This window comes from Sorghum bicolor, chromosome 2 (genome assembly GCF_000003195.3).
Source record: "Sorghum bicolor cultivar BTx623 chromosome 2, Sorghum_bicolor_NCBIv3, whole genome shotgun sequence".
NCBI lineage: Eukaryota > Viridiplantae > Streptophyta > Magnoliopsida > Poales > Poaceae > Sorghum > Sorghum bicolor.
Window position 1 is genome coordinate 3,125,196 of NC_012871.2, and position 15,491 is coordinate 3,140,686.

At 44.5% G+C, this 15,491-nt stretch overlaps 2 protein-coding genes and 1 long non-coding RNA gene across 4 annotated transcripts; all 3 read right to left on the minus strand.

The window, feature by feature from the left end:
• Window positions 169-1,519, minus strand: LOC110432172. The gene is made up of 3 exons (XR_002449580.1): window positions 1,242-1,519; window positions 1,071-1,132; window positions 169-399 (listed from the first exon to the last, which is right to left on the minus strand). It is a non-coding gene; the product is annotated as an uncharacterized LOC110432172 (long non-coding RNA).
• Window positions 9,825-13,019, minus strand: LOC8079931 (major pollen allergen Ole e 10). 2 transcript variants are annotated; one of them, XM_021452388.1, is made up of 5 exons: window positions 12,235-13,019; window positions 11,090-11,228; window positions 10,445-10,789; window positions 10,311-10,341; window positions 9,825-10,197 (listed from the first exon to the last, which is right to left on the minus strand). In XM_021452388.1, exons 2-5 carry the CDS (start codon window positions 11,145-11,147, stop codon window positions 10,101-10,103), a joined length of 531 nt encoding a protein of 176 aa, XP_021308063.1. In that variant the 5' UTR covers window positions 11,148-11,228; window positions 12,235-13,019; the 3' UTR covers window positions 9,825-10,100. The 2 variants fall into 2 exon arrangements, with proteins under 2 accessions (XP_021308063.1, XP_002461458.1); XM_002461413.2 differs by lacking the exon at window positions 12,235-13,019 and having other exon boundaries at window positions 11,090-11,625.
• Window positions 12,734-14,902, minus strand: LOC8079932 (pentatricopeptide repeat-containing protein At4g21065). Its single transcript, XM_021452387.1, has one exon. The coding sequence runs from the start codon at window positions 14,818-14,820 to the stop codon at window positions 13,036-13,038; it is 1,785 nt and encodes a 594-aa protein (XP_021308062.1). The 5' UTR covers window positions 14,821-14,902; the 3' UTR covers window positions 12,734-13,035.

Genomic DNA, 15,491 nt, shown 5'->3' on the forward strand with positions numbered 1-15,491 from the left:
CATAGGCTGAGACGACACAGACATGTCTGTGCTGCTGGACACCATGCCAATATAGTTGGCAGTTAGTGGCTCTCAGGAGCAGTTGGATAGGATGCCACACAGTTCAATCATGTCAAAATCCTAGCAAAACCATAAGCTAAAATAGAAGTGTACCTGACATGTGCATAATGCATGAAAATAGAATATCATTGACAAAATCAGTCACAAGATCAAAAGAGCTGGAGTTTCCATATCTTGAATCCCATCATAGATGCTCCTGGATGGCAGGATCGAGGCCACCTCCTCGATAATATGGGCTCTTGCATCACTTGCACATGGTGTTTTCCATTATGTATGCAGAATCTTTAGCACCTCACATCCATTTGAGAACATGTAGTTTTCTAAGGATTGCCTTGGATCCTGAACTTTGGGCAGCAACATTTGAGTTTGTAAGTCTTAATCTTAATTATAGCAATTGGGGACTCTATCAAGTTGCTGACCAGACCATCTTAATATTCAAAAATTCATAGCTACCAATGAGGACAACTATATATACATAAATAAGATATGGTATAAAAACAGCCTTAGCATTAAAACCATCACATTACACTTTAATGTGATTGATAAGACACTGTAAAATTGGCTGATCTTGTACTGCATAGTAAACATAAGAAATCTATTTCTATTCATGTAGAGCTATGGCCCTGGAGATTAGCTTTTCATCATAGTGAGGACTGACCATGTTTGCTAAAAGGAATATCACTCTTTGTACACAATTTATGCGTAGTATCAGCGAGAGAAGTATCTTTAGATGATTATAGTAAGTTTCCAATATTAGCGAAAGAATATGTCCATTGTTAAATGTCGAACACTAATCTTATTTTTGAAATAACAGTGTGAATATGCAACTTCAATTTTACCACAATCAAAACATGGATTTTATTCGGTATGTTTCCATGGATTTGCTAGGTCCATGATACTTCGTGGAGATATGAGTTATCAGCTACCATAAGCAAGCGTCGTAGAACTATTTACTCATTATCGCAGATTGACAAATTAATGTGTTATACAGACCAGGCATGAGATCAGACCTTAGCCCCTTGACAGAAACTATCCATGGCGGCATCTCACTTGCTCGGCTTCAGCTTCGCCGCTGAGTGATTCCCCAGAAAGGAGCACATATAAAAAAACTCAGATCAGATCAGCACGCTGCGCAATTAAACCAAACCAAATCAAACCAAGAATCGAACCAGAGAGATCACCTCGCCCCCACCGCCAAAGGTGAGCAGGCCCCTCACCCTCTTCTTCTTGGCATCACGTCCAGCGGCCGCCGATACGGGCGATGCGGCGTCGCTGTAGCCCATCTCGCCTTTGTGATTGCTGGTGGCGTCGGATTACTGCGTGGCTGTCAGTCCCTGTCCGACACGCGTGCTTTGGGGAGAGCGAGGGTGCAGCGGATGGGGGAGCAGGAGGGGATGAGAGGAGAGAGTTGCGGTGGATTGGGTGGGGAAACAACGCATGTAGGCATGCAGCGGACGGGACGAGGCGAGGCTTCCGTTTTCTGTTCATAGTGATGAGGGATTGAGGGGCAACGATGGGTTGGAGCTGTTGGGGCGGCACGGCGTGCGACGTGGGAGTTGTGCGTCAGCAAGGGCGAGGGGCAGGGCGAGGAGCAGTCGGCATCGGCAAGGGCGAGGGCGAGGGTGACGGCGGATGGTGACGACACAGGGACATCGATCCACCTCCGCCGCAAAGATGCCGCGCGCCGAAGCAGGGCGAGGAGTAGCCGTCGCCGGCGGTGGCGAGGGCGCAGGGGCGGTGGTTCCTTAGAGCAAGATGAGCTGCGGAGCTGGGCGTCATGTGCGGGCCGCGGCGGCGTGCGTGGGCGGAGGTTCTCGAGCGGAGCAAGGGCTGCAGTTCCCGTTTTTTTAGATCTGAGAGGGGGGCGACCGAGGGGTGCAGGGGGGCGGGGGCGATACCGCGGGAGGGGGGCGATAACTGCTCGGAGACGATGACCTTCGGGTCTTTTTAGTTGTAGAGATAAGAAGGGAGTGATATTACGAGTGTGTTTGGTTGACCTACAAACCTAACATTTTGCTTGGATGGGCCAGATTTGGTCTATTTGATTGTCTGGTCAGCCTCTAGAGCCAGGCTCCATTTGGCCTTGAGTACAGCCTTAGTCCGATCCAGATTCTCTAACTTTGTGAACAAAAGTCACAGGTGACTTTCTTGCTGTTGGATGCCATTCATTTAGAATCCAACGGTGGCTGTCCATCTTAGTTCTTTCACTGCAGGGCTGTCCAGCCCAAACTTGAAACCAGCCCAAATAAAACCCACTTCGTGGCCAGGGGAAACCTACAGAGTTTCAGTATACTGTTATTTTAGTGCAGAATTAAAATAGGATTCACTTGAATATTTTGAATAGTTTCATGGTAATAAATAACTTCCATCAATAGTCATCACTACAACATATAAATGTGTACAGTTAGCCAAGAAACTATGAAGGCTAAAAGAACCAAAATAATCTCCATTCAAGCAATCCATTAGCACAAAGGTGCTGAACAATCATCCCAAAAGACAGAAATATTCCATATGTGATAGCAGCTAATAAATCAAAGATCTAAAAAAAGATCTTGAACAGCCGGGTCAGCTGCAAAACCAAATGAGCAGTTAGAAAAGAGAAGACAAATATTGACACTAGCTCTTCAAAATTTAAGACGAGCAATATTAAAAGCACCATTATCAAATCTGTGAAGCCGGTGAATGCAAAGGAATTTTGGTCCTGATGAACACTATCCGATAACACTTGAGTTTGTGCATCACCATCATTGGCTTCATGCTGCATGAAACATATAATCTTGTGTTTAGCAAGCAAAAGCAGTAAATTTCGACACCTATTGCAAGTTTTCAGCAACATACATTACAATTATCTGGCGCTTTCTTTCTGTACTTTCTTGTCTTGTCAAGCCAACTTCTATGACGCTTTGAACTTCTTGGTTGAACCTCTTTTTTCTTTAAGCGTGCATCACTAAGCAATTCTTCATCTTGTTGAATGTTAGGCTGGGCATTATACGTATCACACAAGATACGTGTAGGTGCACTGAATTTGTCATGTAGTTGTTTACTAAGGCAATCAAGTGCATTGTCTACCAAAATGCAACATTCTGGATCGCTTGCAGCTGGATATGCCAAATTCAAAAAAAATTTAGACATAACCTTGTAGCGAAGCATAGCATCTAACTTTGGGTCTTCAATAATGCTCTTCCCTGTGTTGTCTTGGATAGTTCCATACTTTGCTTCCCTTGTCCAACGCTTCAGCACATAATGATTAGGCAAGAACTTGATGTTCATCAAGTCAAGAATTTTCAAAGCATGGCTACATAATACACCGGTTCTTGCAAACTGCCCACAATTACAAGAAGCTGTTTGCTCCAAGGGATCACCAACAACTACACGTTCTATTTCAGAACTGAAATCACCATCAGACCTTACAATTGCAATAGCATATGTGTTATTTTCTTCCAATGCTCTAGTACAAGCAGCCATGGATCTTTCATATTCAGTTTGGAATGCTTCAAATATTGGTGGAGTGTAAAGTCCACTAGTTTGCACTAACATAGGTGTCCTCATTCTTAATCTAGGTAGCTTTTTCTGGCTTCAAATTCTTCTTCTAATTCCTTGTTTCTTTTTCCTTGCACCGCCCTCTCAAAATGCTTTAGGAACCTGATGATGTCAAAATCTGATTTGAGATGGTCTTTTAAATACCTCCTGAATAGCATTTCCCATTGCTGTATCTTGGTCAGTAAATATAGTTCTAGGTTGCTTTTCATTGTGTGCAGTTAGAAATGCCTTAAATAACCATGTAAAAGAGGCACATGTTTCATCAAATAGAAGGGCGGCTCCAAAAATGACAGTCTCCCTAAACTGATTGAAGCCAACAAAAACACCAAAAGGCATGTATTCTTTGTTTGTGCCAAAAGTAGTGTCGAATGTCACCACATCACCAAAATGAGCATAATCAACTAACATCTTGGCATCAGCCCAAAATATATTGGTTTTGTGTTCTTCCGCATCCAATTGAACAGCATAGTGGAAAGAAGGGTTCTCACACATCTTGTCTTGGAAATACTTTACATGCTTCCTGCCTACCATATGCCGACTCCCTCTGGTGCCTACCCTACAAGTAATTTTTGTGATCCCGACAAGTGTAGCTAAGATTTATTCGTCCTCCAACTTGGCGACTAGCCAACTCATGTGCCGCTTTCGGTCTAATTCCAGAATCATCAGCTGCCTCAATTTCAAATGCTTGCACTTCTGAAATTTTCCTCTGTGACGTCATTAAATGAGAGGTTTGTGGCAAGTGAAGCCCATGGTTGTGTTGAAGAATCAGATCAAGTACTTCATAATTCCCTGTCACTCGATCTAATGTAATACCCATACGAACCGGACAACATGTTCTTGTTTCAGCTCGAGGATTTTTTGTCACATGATCTCTCCTGTCTCGTGCTCGACAGCCTTCCTTGGCACACACATATCTACACGAAGTTAATCTTTTATCAGATTTGCTTTCATTTGAATACCGTTTTCTCTGACCTCAAAACCTGCATGACCCCCGTAATCTACCCAAAATGACCAAGCATCATCCAAGTTTCTAAATTTCTGACCAATATGAGGTACCCAAATTGGAGTTGCATTCTCTCTGTATACAAATACATGGTCATTGGCTCATTGCTACACGTCTAGAAGCAAAGAGGAAAAAATTGAATGCAACCATTACTTACTTGTTGGGTTCTGCCATTAGTATCACAGGAAGGAAGAACAAAATGAGAAGCCGATCATCAACCAGTTCGCAACTTCACGGCAAGCGCGTCAATCACCACTTCGCCAATCGCGGCACCCTCACATGGTAGCTTCACGAGGATGTCGCTCCATGGCGTGATGATTCCGGCTGGCGCGACAAGCGGAGTAGACGCAAGGGCAAAGGCGAGCGCGACCTGGCGGCGGCGGCGGCAACGCAGACGCGGCAAAAACCTTCGCTCGATGATTTTTGGCGCCTAAAGCAGTCACTGAGCGGCAAAATAGGTTCCCTCAGCCACAACATGGGCCTTACTTGGACTGCTTTCTATGTTTGGGCTGGGCAGGCTGAGAGTGGGAAAGCTGAGATGCGCAGTCATCGTTGGATCGCAAATGGACGGCATCAGGTATAGAGAAAGTCACCTGTGACTTTTCTGAAGGAAGTCAGAGAATCTGGATTGGCCTTAGTCAAGCCCAACTAGAAACACCAACCTGGAGCCAGACTCCAACTCCTTCTCCCCCGCCAGTGATCCCCTATCAGCGGCGATGCTTCTCCTTCTCCCCCTTGGCGCTCCTCCTCCTTCTCTCCCGCTGATGTTCCTCCTCCTCCCTCGTTGGCGCTCCTCCTCCTTTCTCTCGTTGATGCTCCTCCCCTTCTCCCACCGTCGCCATCACCGGGAAGGCGCGTGTGGCATGGTCGACCACGGCCAAAATGAAGTGTGTTTTGTGCCGCTCCTGTCCTCCTTTGTGATGCGGCCCTTCTCCAGCTTCTCTTGGACCTGACATGGCGCCACCGGCGAAGTGGTGCGCGATAGTGCCACCGGCCAAGTCACCCGACATGAAGACCCGACCGAGATCCATGGCCTCGGCATCCCACTGGTCCCCGCTGGTCTACTTCGCTTGCGAAACAAACCGCATGACCAACATCGCGACATCGTTGATGGTGGTGGTGAGGACTGTAACGTCATCGAGGCCCACGAGCGGCATGACAAACTGCGGTTTTGACCATGGCTTGTTCCCTCTGCTCTCTTTGCCCGTCTTAAGGTGTTCGATGAATTGCTTTAAAGAAGTAAAGTTACCTGTACAAAAAAAGAGGTGCCTCTATCTAAGCTAAATCAGCTAACCAAACAAATTAGTTATTAGCTAGGCTTAGGTAGTGTAGGCAACCAAATAAGTTTATCTTAACTTGTTGGAGATAGACTTAAATTAGGTTGGTAGAAATTGGTTATGAAACCAAACACACTCTATTAGATTGGAGAGGATCCTAGGACCGATTTTTTTTAAAATTACCGCAACAGTAACTGGTGCTGACGTGAGGTGGCCTGAGTGTGGGGTTTTTACTCTTATATATATATATTAATTAAGAGCGCTAAGCTCGGCAGGAGAACGGCCATCCCACGTGTCCTATACGACGTCCGAGACCGGTGAGCGCAAAAAAAAGCAGCGCTCTTCCCTGCGTGGGTTGCCTCTGTGTGGTTCATACATCAGCGGCGCGTGCCGTCATCTGGTTGGCCCGACCCGTTTCTCGTTCGCTCCGGCCGTCGTCGTCTCGGGCCTTGTTTCCAAAATTTTTTGCAAAACAGGTGTAGCACTTTCGTTTGTATTTGACAAATATTGTCCAATCATGCACTAACTAGACTCAAAAGATTTGTCTCATCAATTTCGACCAAACTATGCAATTAGTTTTTATTTTCGTCTATATTTAATACTCTATGCATACGTTTAAAGATTCGATGTGACGAAAAATCTGAAAAATTTTATAAATTTTTTTGAAAAGTAAACAAGGCCTCGGTCATTCTCTCTTCCTCTCCGCCTCTCTCTTTCTCTCTCCCTCCCTTCCTCCAGTTTTGGCAGCGCTCTGTAACTCCCTCCCTCCCTCCTCCCTCCAGATCTACCGACGCAATGGCTGACCCATGCACAGCGGCACAGTGGATCTAGCGGCTCCAGTGCCTCCATAGACGTATCTGTCCCTCCTCCCCTCGGGTATGTGCACAGCGAAGCAGGCCAAATTAATAAGAACCTACGGAAGCGAGCAGCAAAAGCGCATGTTCAGTCTAATTATGCCTTGTGTTATTTAAAATAAGGTCTTGTTTAGTTCCTTTTCAAAAAAATTTCGGGACTTATAGCATTTTATTTGTATTTGAAAATTATTGTTTAATTATGGATTAACTAGGCTCAACAGATTTGTCTCGTAAATTACAGATAAATTATATTATTAGTTTTTAATTTTGTCTACATTTAATGTCGTATATGTCTAAACATTCGATGCGATGGCTTTGTAACTGTTCAGTTTAACTGTTATTTATTTATTTATTGAGACATTAGCAATATTAGTTTTTGATGGCGCCTCGTGTAGTTTCCGCGGGGCAAATTTTGTTCGAACTGGGATTAGAAATAATAGCAGCATACATACTCTACACAGTAAGCAGGCGAAAGAGCCTAGCACAAGCAAAAAATCAACAGGAGCTCAAATAAGTGAAGCAAATCAGGCCTTGTTTAGTTCACTCTGAAAACCAAAAAGTTTTCAAGATTCTCCGTCACATCGAATCTTGTGGCACATGCATGAAACATTAAATATAGACGAAAACAAAAACTAATTACACAGTTTAGCTGGAAATCACGAGACGAATCTTTTGATCCTAGTTAGTCCATGATTGGATAATATTTATCACAAACAAACGAAAGTGCTACAGTTCCGAAAAGTTTTCACTTTTCGGAACTAAACAAGGCCTCAGAAGGAACGTGTGAGAGGATGAAGCTCCTGTGACAAGATGCATGGAAAGCGATCGATGGAGGAGTCAGAGTTGGAATGACAGTCACCATATTGATCCGCCATCGACACGGACAGTATGACTGGGCGTCAGTAGTGTGATTATCGTCATTCTCCTCTCTTTGGTCACTACCAATGCATGCAAGAGCAACACTTCATTTCATCAACCAGGCAAAAACAAAGGCAAGAATTAACCCAGCGCGGATAAGCAGAGGAAGCGCAGACTGCAGAGCACAGAAGGGACGGCTCCAATTTTGTCAGAAGGGAGTGATGAGCAATAGCTGCTCAAGAAGAGGGATATACTAGGAGAAAACCAGGAACAAAAAAGGGTGGGCATGCAGAGAGTCATCAGATCTGGACACTGTCAATCAGCAGTACATGAGTCATATGGTCATGATAAATCATCATCACCATCATCGTCAGAACTGTCCTGCCCCAAACTCAAAATTCAACAACAGCAACAAAGAGGAAGAAAAGAGCACAAGATCGATGACACCAAGAAAATCGAGACATGATCGAGTAGGTGAAAAATCAACAGCAACTAATTTGACAAGGAGTTGTTTCTCCTAAAAGACCTGAACTTGAATAAAGAAGCAGACCCTAATGAATGAACACTCTTGATTCGTGTGAGGCGTATATATGAGGAGTTGGGGGGGGGGGGGGGGGGGGGGCATTTTATTTCATTATTTCTCTATGAGCGCACGGTCACGGTCACTTGGCAGAACTCTCTGGAAGGTTGAAAAGCGGCAGTCGGAATCGTCACACTTCTAGATGACACGTGCCCATGCCCGTGCCCGCTCGAAGCATCCGTATACTACGGATGAATCTCCTCTGAATTGATACACGATCCAAGATATCAATCTCTTTTCGTCCCTCAAAAACTAGCCAAAAATTTAGCATGCAAAAATTGACAAATTTTTTTTTGACATAGATTTGGTAAGTCAATAAAGCAAGTTTTAGTAGCAAACAAATTACAGCCAAAATTATGACTTGTTAAATCTTTCACTTGGCACATATTTGAAAGCCACGTCAAATGTTACAAACAAAATGTTAGTATTTATGCATGTTCAAAGACTATATAATAATTTAAGATCGACAGTGAGTTAAGCCAAAGATTATACGATTTAAAGTAACAATTAGTTAAGTTATATGCATATTCGGATATGAAAATCGCATCAAATAGATCGGAATTCAAAATACTTTAAAGATGATATACTTTTTTTTTGTGAGGAACTTTAAAGATGATATTGACTAGTAACAACAAACAATGGCAATTTCAGGGTCACATGCATGTATACCGAACGTGTTTCAGGAACTTTTCTTGCGTAGGAAAGCGATCAATTAAATTCGAAGTAGAGATGACTTATTGATTTATTTATTAGATCGTGTATAGCTTAGTTATTGATTTATTTGTATTTAACAAGAATAAATCTAAATAAAATCTATAACTAAGTTATATATGATCCAATGAGTATGAAATTTTCATTATAGTTTAAACATACAATAATTAACCTATAATAAAAATTTTACCACAATTGGATCATAGAAACTAGAGTTATGAATTATTCTATTTAATTATGAAAAATGTAGATCTAAATCTATAACATATTACATGTTCACTATGTAGACATACTCTTGTGAAGTTCAATAAAATTAGATTTTTTTTTATTATTTACTATGATTTTTCAAAGTTTCAGTTAGAATAAATAAATAAAAACAAAACCGGCTTCAAAACCCCTTATAACAAGAACAAGAAGGTAAGATGAACCGTTTTAAAAATTATTGGAGATGTTTTATCTAGTTTTAGAGTTTAAGGATAAAAAGTGAATTTTCACGACAATTAAGGGACGTGGACTTTTTCCAAAATGTTGGCTTGTCGCCGAGCGCGTTTTGTCCTGTCTAGCCTTCGTCGTGCTGCTTCATATTGGGCCACGGGCTAGTTTTGGCGGAGAGTTGTTTGGGCTTCACTGCGAATTTGCGATGCTTCCTATTAGGCCATGGGCCATGTTTCTCTGTTGCCTTGCTGTGGGGAAGTTCTGCCCTTAGCAGCCGGAGAACAGGAACATAATCATGTTCCTATTTTCATGTTCCATATTGCGTTTCTAGAACACGAATGTTCCCATTCCCACATTATAAAATAATACCCCAAATTTCCATTCCCATTCCAAAAACGGGAACATGGCTGCTATGGTTCTGCCGCTATGCATTTTTGCCTTTTTTTTTTTCTTCAAAATACTCCATTAACGCCATGACACTGTCTCCTACTACTGTATAAGATGAATGGAAAAAGTTGCAGAAATGAATAATAAAAGGGTGTTGTTTAAATCCTGACAAACTCCTGTGAACACCATTATTTCTAAACACGACTAATTATGACTAGTAGTATATTCATTCTTCAACGAAATTTACACGAAAAAAGGTAGCACCGTATGTTCCTTACATACAAGAACCACAAAAAGAAACCACCATTACACTGATTTTGCGTTACGTCACATATAGCCTTCTTCGGCGGCACCAGTGCTCGATCAGGCGAAGCATATGATCACGAAGAGGATTTCTAAACTCTCAGCCGGAGTGCGATCAGAGATGCACCGACCATGGCCACGCACACCCTTCTTCCCAGAAGCATCACCGAGGAAGCTGCTGCAGAAGTCCTGCACCACCCAAACAGAATTCATCAGTCGCACGAATCATGGATTACCACAAGCGAGAGGGCATTTGCATGCAAGGGACAAAAATTTGCAGTGGGTCAGGTGGTTTCACTTACTCAGATGCCAAGAACTTGCACGATCCAAAACCTGCCAAGAACACGCATCAGATCATTGGACAATGCATCAGATCACTGGACAGGTGCCCAAAAACCAGCAGTGATGGATGGGGATGGAAATGCATGTTTCGTACTTGGGTCCCGCTTGACGAGGGCTCCGGCGCCGCCGAAGTTGCAGGCGATGTCGGAGTTGCCGTTCTGCTGGTAGAAGATGTTGAAGGCGTAGGAGGCGTGGGTGAGGAGCGTGTTCGGCTGGTAGCACCGCCCGCCCGGCTGCAGCTGGGAGCAGTCGGCGCCGCCGGGGCCGCACGCCCAGTCCAGCGCGTTCTGGAGGTCCTCCTGGGTTGCGCCTGGCCGGGCCACGCACCACGTCACGCCGTCGATGAACGTCATGTTGCCCTCCGGTGGCGACAGTGTCGGGATCGGCGTCACGGACTCTGCCTTTTCCTGTGGTGTGAAGCGTCCGGCGGCTGCAGAGGCTGAACACACAAGGAAGGGCAGAGTTATGATGAACTTAGAGAACAGAGACTATGACTCTGTGATCAAATCAAACAGTCTGAATATTTACAGCTAAACAGGATTTTTATGGATACGACCACTGAGGCATTGACCATATAAAAATGCTAATTATCAGATCATGCATGTACAGTTTGCATTGTCAGGTAATAATAAGCTACTGATAGATGTACATGAACACACTCTGAATCCTTAGCACATGAGAAATATGACTGAAAAGAAGCAAGCAAAGAACAGGGTTGTAATACCAGTATGTTACCAACCTATGAACCAACCAAGAATCAGAACGCCGTGCATGATCATCAGCTCCTTTCTCTTCATGGCTGAAGCAGAAGTTACAGAACCGCAAGACTGTCCCTGCTTTTCACTCGGCCCTCCTTCCTCCCCCGTGTGTGTGAGTGCCTTAGGGAATATAACGGGAGTATGAGTGAAGAGCAGATGTAGTGACAGTAAAGCAGTCACTGTTCATGGGAAAGGGCTGGATTTCACTAGGGTCACTAAGCAAGACGTGCACACGGAAAGCACCCCCAGGGTGCTCGCTATGGTGCATATTTATGGCCACCACAGGGAGGTGGCATGGAAAGTGGCACAAAGGGCCATTGTGCAGAGAGATGCATTTTGCATCTAACAGAGGACCAGTCTATTGGAACATCAGCCTATTTGGTCTCAGTTTGACTAACATGACTATAATTAACACAATTTACTACTAGCATTTTATGCTTTTCCCATTGAATAAGAAGAAATTAGAGAGCTTTACCATACTTAAAATGCATGCATGCAGATGGTTTACTACGGTGGTAATGCTGCTATCATCCCCCCCCCCCCCCCCCCACCAAAAAAAAAAAAAGGTGGTAGTACTGCAGTTCTTGCAGCATGCCTGAAGCAAGGTAAGCTGTAAAGGACTATATCAGCATCTCAGTTCTTAGATTGTGCAACTAGTACAACGACCTTTATGAATACACTATTATATTGAGGGGAATGACTTGAATGCCAGGAAACCATGAGATTCTTATCCTGATATGCATGCATGGGCATGATTTCTGAAGGGACAAAAGGAAACGCAGGCAGCAGATTCCATGAGATGTGAAGGGGCCAAGTGCATGTTCTCATTCCTTTTCTTTGTTGTTTCATGGTAGCATAGGTTGGAGCTTAATGAGGAAGAGCTTTCCTTGTGTATTAAGGGAAGAACCTTCACTTTCCAAAGACTGAAGCCTAATGAAGGGGTTTCTGTGAACCAGATTGCAAGGACCCAAGGAAAAAGCTAAGAATTTTTTTCCTTGTGCTGCACTGGGGAACAAAACAGGAATTCTGAAATAGAATGATGAACGATGATGACATGTCGGTGGTGCTGAAAAAAATTCCAAAAATAATATAAAGGACAGGGAAGTAGTTCAGTAAGGGAAATAACCTTTACAAAGGCTGAAGCCTAATGAAGGTGGTTCTGTGAACAGGATTACAAGGGAAAAATTAAATCTTTTTTTCTGCCTGAGTTGCACCTCGAATTAAACAGGCATTCTGAAAACATCAGTGGCAATCTCAATGAGCTGAAACAGCTGAAATAAAGCAACATCCATTAAACAAGGTTAAAGAGGGTGTATATACTAAGCTAAACTTTGGTGCATGGTGTCATGAAGAAAGCAGTTATATTCTAGCCTTGCTCTCTAGAAGCTTTAGAAGGTTGTAAGGGACCCATCAGTCTTGCATTGATGTGTAGCAAAAAGTTGCAAAAGCATGGTCTGATCATTTCATGCAGACCTACTATCAGGATTCAGATCTGTATCAAGCAGGTGGACACATGCAAACATTTATGTTTATTTATTTATCAAAGCAAGGGAAACTAGCGAGTACCTCTTTCGACCAGAGTCGAACTTATTATGACTGGAACATAATTTATTGAATGAAATGAATAAAACAGAATCGAAATTATTATTTGCTGTATCATCTACAATTTTACAAGGTAGGGAATTATGATAAAAATACAGTTCTAACCTAGTTCTTGCTGTATCTGAAAACATCTTTCATTTGAAAAATTTAAGAGCTGGGATGTGACAATACAACCTATAGAATATGAGGCTGTCTCAGCATTGCCCCTCCAGTGTAACAGTCAACAGAAATTGGATGCCGGGGTTGAACCCAGATATGACTTTGCTACTCCTGAACTCAGCGCAACTTTTCTGATCATAGGACAGTCAATCCATACGCTGATCAACTACCAATAATCTTTACATGAACAAGATCCACCTTTGAAATGGTGAAACCTACTGCGGTCCCTCACAATGATCTCCCGATCATAAATCTTTGATATTAGCTTAATTGCAGTATGACAGTCCCCACACACCCTCAAATTCTTCACGATCCTGATAGGAGTACCAGGAAGAGACTTCAACAAGGCAAATGCAATGGCCAACCTCTCACTATGGTAGTTCAAGGCAGTCTCTTTCTCTTCCTCCTCTATATCTGCCAACACATTGCTTGTACGTGGGATGTAACCTTCACGTCTCAAGCTATCAGCTACCTCAGCAAGCATTTGGTATATCTGTTCACTCTCAGGATGAGACCTATCACCCATAACAAACTCATACACAGAGTTGCGGAGCTCCACAAGGCTGCGCCCAGGGTTCTTCCTCACTCCATCCTTCACCATTGTTTTCCTAAGCACGTGAACGTCAGCCCATCTCCCAACAGCAGCATAAAGATTTGAGAGGAGAACATAGTCTCCACTATGCCCTGGATCAAGCTCAACCAGCCGTGCCCAAGCAGCCTCCCCAAGTTCCAACTTCTTGTGCATTGCACACGCACCCAACAAGGTTCTCCACACGACGGCATTTGGTTCCAGTGGCATGGTGAGAATATAATCATATGCTTCCTTGACTTTACCAGCTCTCCCTAATAGATCTACCATGCATCCCAAATGCTCAATCCTTGGTGCAATGTTGTACTCCTCTTTCATCCTATTAAAATACATAAACCCATCATCAACCAGTCCACAGTGGCTGCAAGCATACAGCACTCCTACCATAGTGATTTCAGTCGGCACAAGCTTCTCCCTCTCCATTATACCAAACAGCTCAAGTGCTTCCTTCCCAAAACCATTCACTGCCAAGCCCACAATCAACGACGTCCATGAGACAACAGTTCGCCTAGCTCCCATCTCCTCAAAGACCCTCCTTGCATCCTCAACACCTCCACACTTGGCATACAAATCAATTAGGGCGTTACCAACATGTGAGTTTTCTACCAACCCAACCTTTGTCAGATAAACATGGACCCTCCTACCAAGAGCCAGTGCGCCAATTTCAGCAGATGCTGTCAGCACGCTCACCACAGTGAATCCATCCGGCATGAAGTTCACGTCCAACATCTCCCGGAAGATGGTGAGAACCTCGTTGGGGCGTCCATTGGCCGCGAACCCGTTGAGCATCGAGTTCCAGGAGACGAGGTTGCGCTCACCGACGGGTATTTCGTCGAACACCCTGTGCGCGCTCTCGAAGAGGCCGCATGCACCATAGAGGTGAACCAGCGAGTTCTTGACGAAGACGAGCGTGGCAAGGCCGTTCTTGGCGGCCTCGGCGTGGATGCGCTCCCCGTGGCGGAGCGACAGGAGGCGCGCGCACGCCTGCAGGAGCGGCGGGTAGGTGTGCGTGTCCGGCGGCGCGAGGCGTCGGGCGTGGAGCGCGAGCGCGAGGGAAGGCCGCGAAGAGGACGCGGCGATGCGGAGCACGGTGTTGAGGGAGAACGGGTCCGGGTCGGGGAGGACGCGGGTGAGCACCGCGACGGCGTAGCGGAGGGGAGGGGCGCGGAGGGAGGCGAGGTGGAAGAGGAGGTGCTTGGCGAGGAGCGGGTGCGCGGGCGGCACGCCCGCACGGAGGGCGCGCGCGTGCAGCTGCTTGACGGTGGCAAGGGAGGGCGCGGCGAGGTGGAGGCGGAGGAGCGCGACGCAGTGGCGCAGCGCCGGGTGCGTCGACGGCGTCCGGCCACCGGCGCCGTCAAGCATGAGGCGCGCTCGGCTTCCGTGCGGTTTCGCCGTTTCGGAAGGAAAGGCGCGATGAGCTGCTGCGTGTTCACGTAACACTGTCGCGGACGATCCCAGTTGGTTGATCAGTTTTTCAAATCGGACCCTTTATTTCTTTCGAACGATTTTGAACTCTGAAATTGGAGGCCGAATTTTTTTTAAAAAAAAGTGCTCATAAATTCCTACAAGTCTAAAAACGATATTGTATCACTTTCGTTTTTATTTGACAAACATTGTCTAATCAAGGAGTAACTAAGCTTAAAAGATTCGTCTCACGATTTACAGTCAAACTGTGTAATTAGTTTTTATTTTTATTTATATTTAATGTTTTATGCGTGTACCGCAAGATTCGATGTGACAGATAATCTTAAAAAAGATTTTGGTTTTTTGGGTCAACCAAACAAGGCCTAAGTAAAGACAGATTTTACCAGCACGGCGAACTTTGTCACGGGGTGACAGACTGACAGGGCAAACAAAAAAAACACCCAAATATATTTGTGTATATTTGGCGCAGGTCCAGTTTGGTGTCCAGCAGCAAATGAACATTCAACAAAATGATATAAGATCTATAACTGGCATTGCTTGCGTTTTGGTAATGCAAGTTTTATTTCTAAATTCTCATGGACATCAGAGAATCAAACAAACAGCACCGT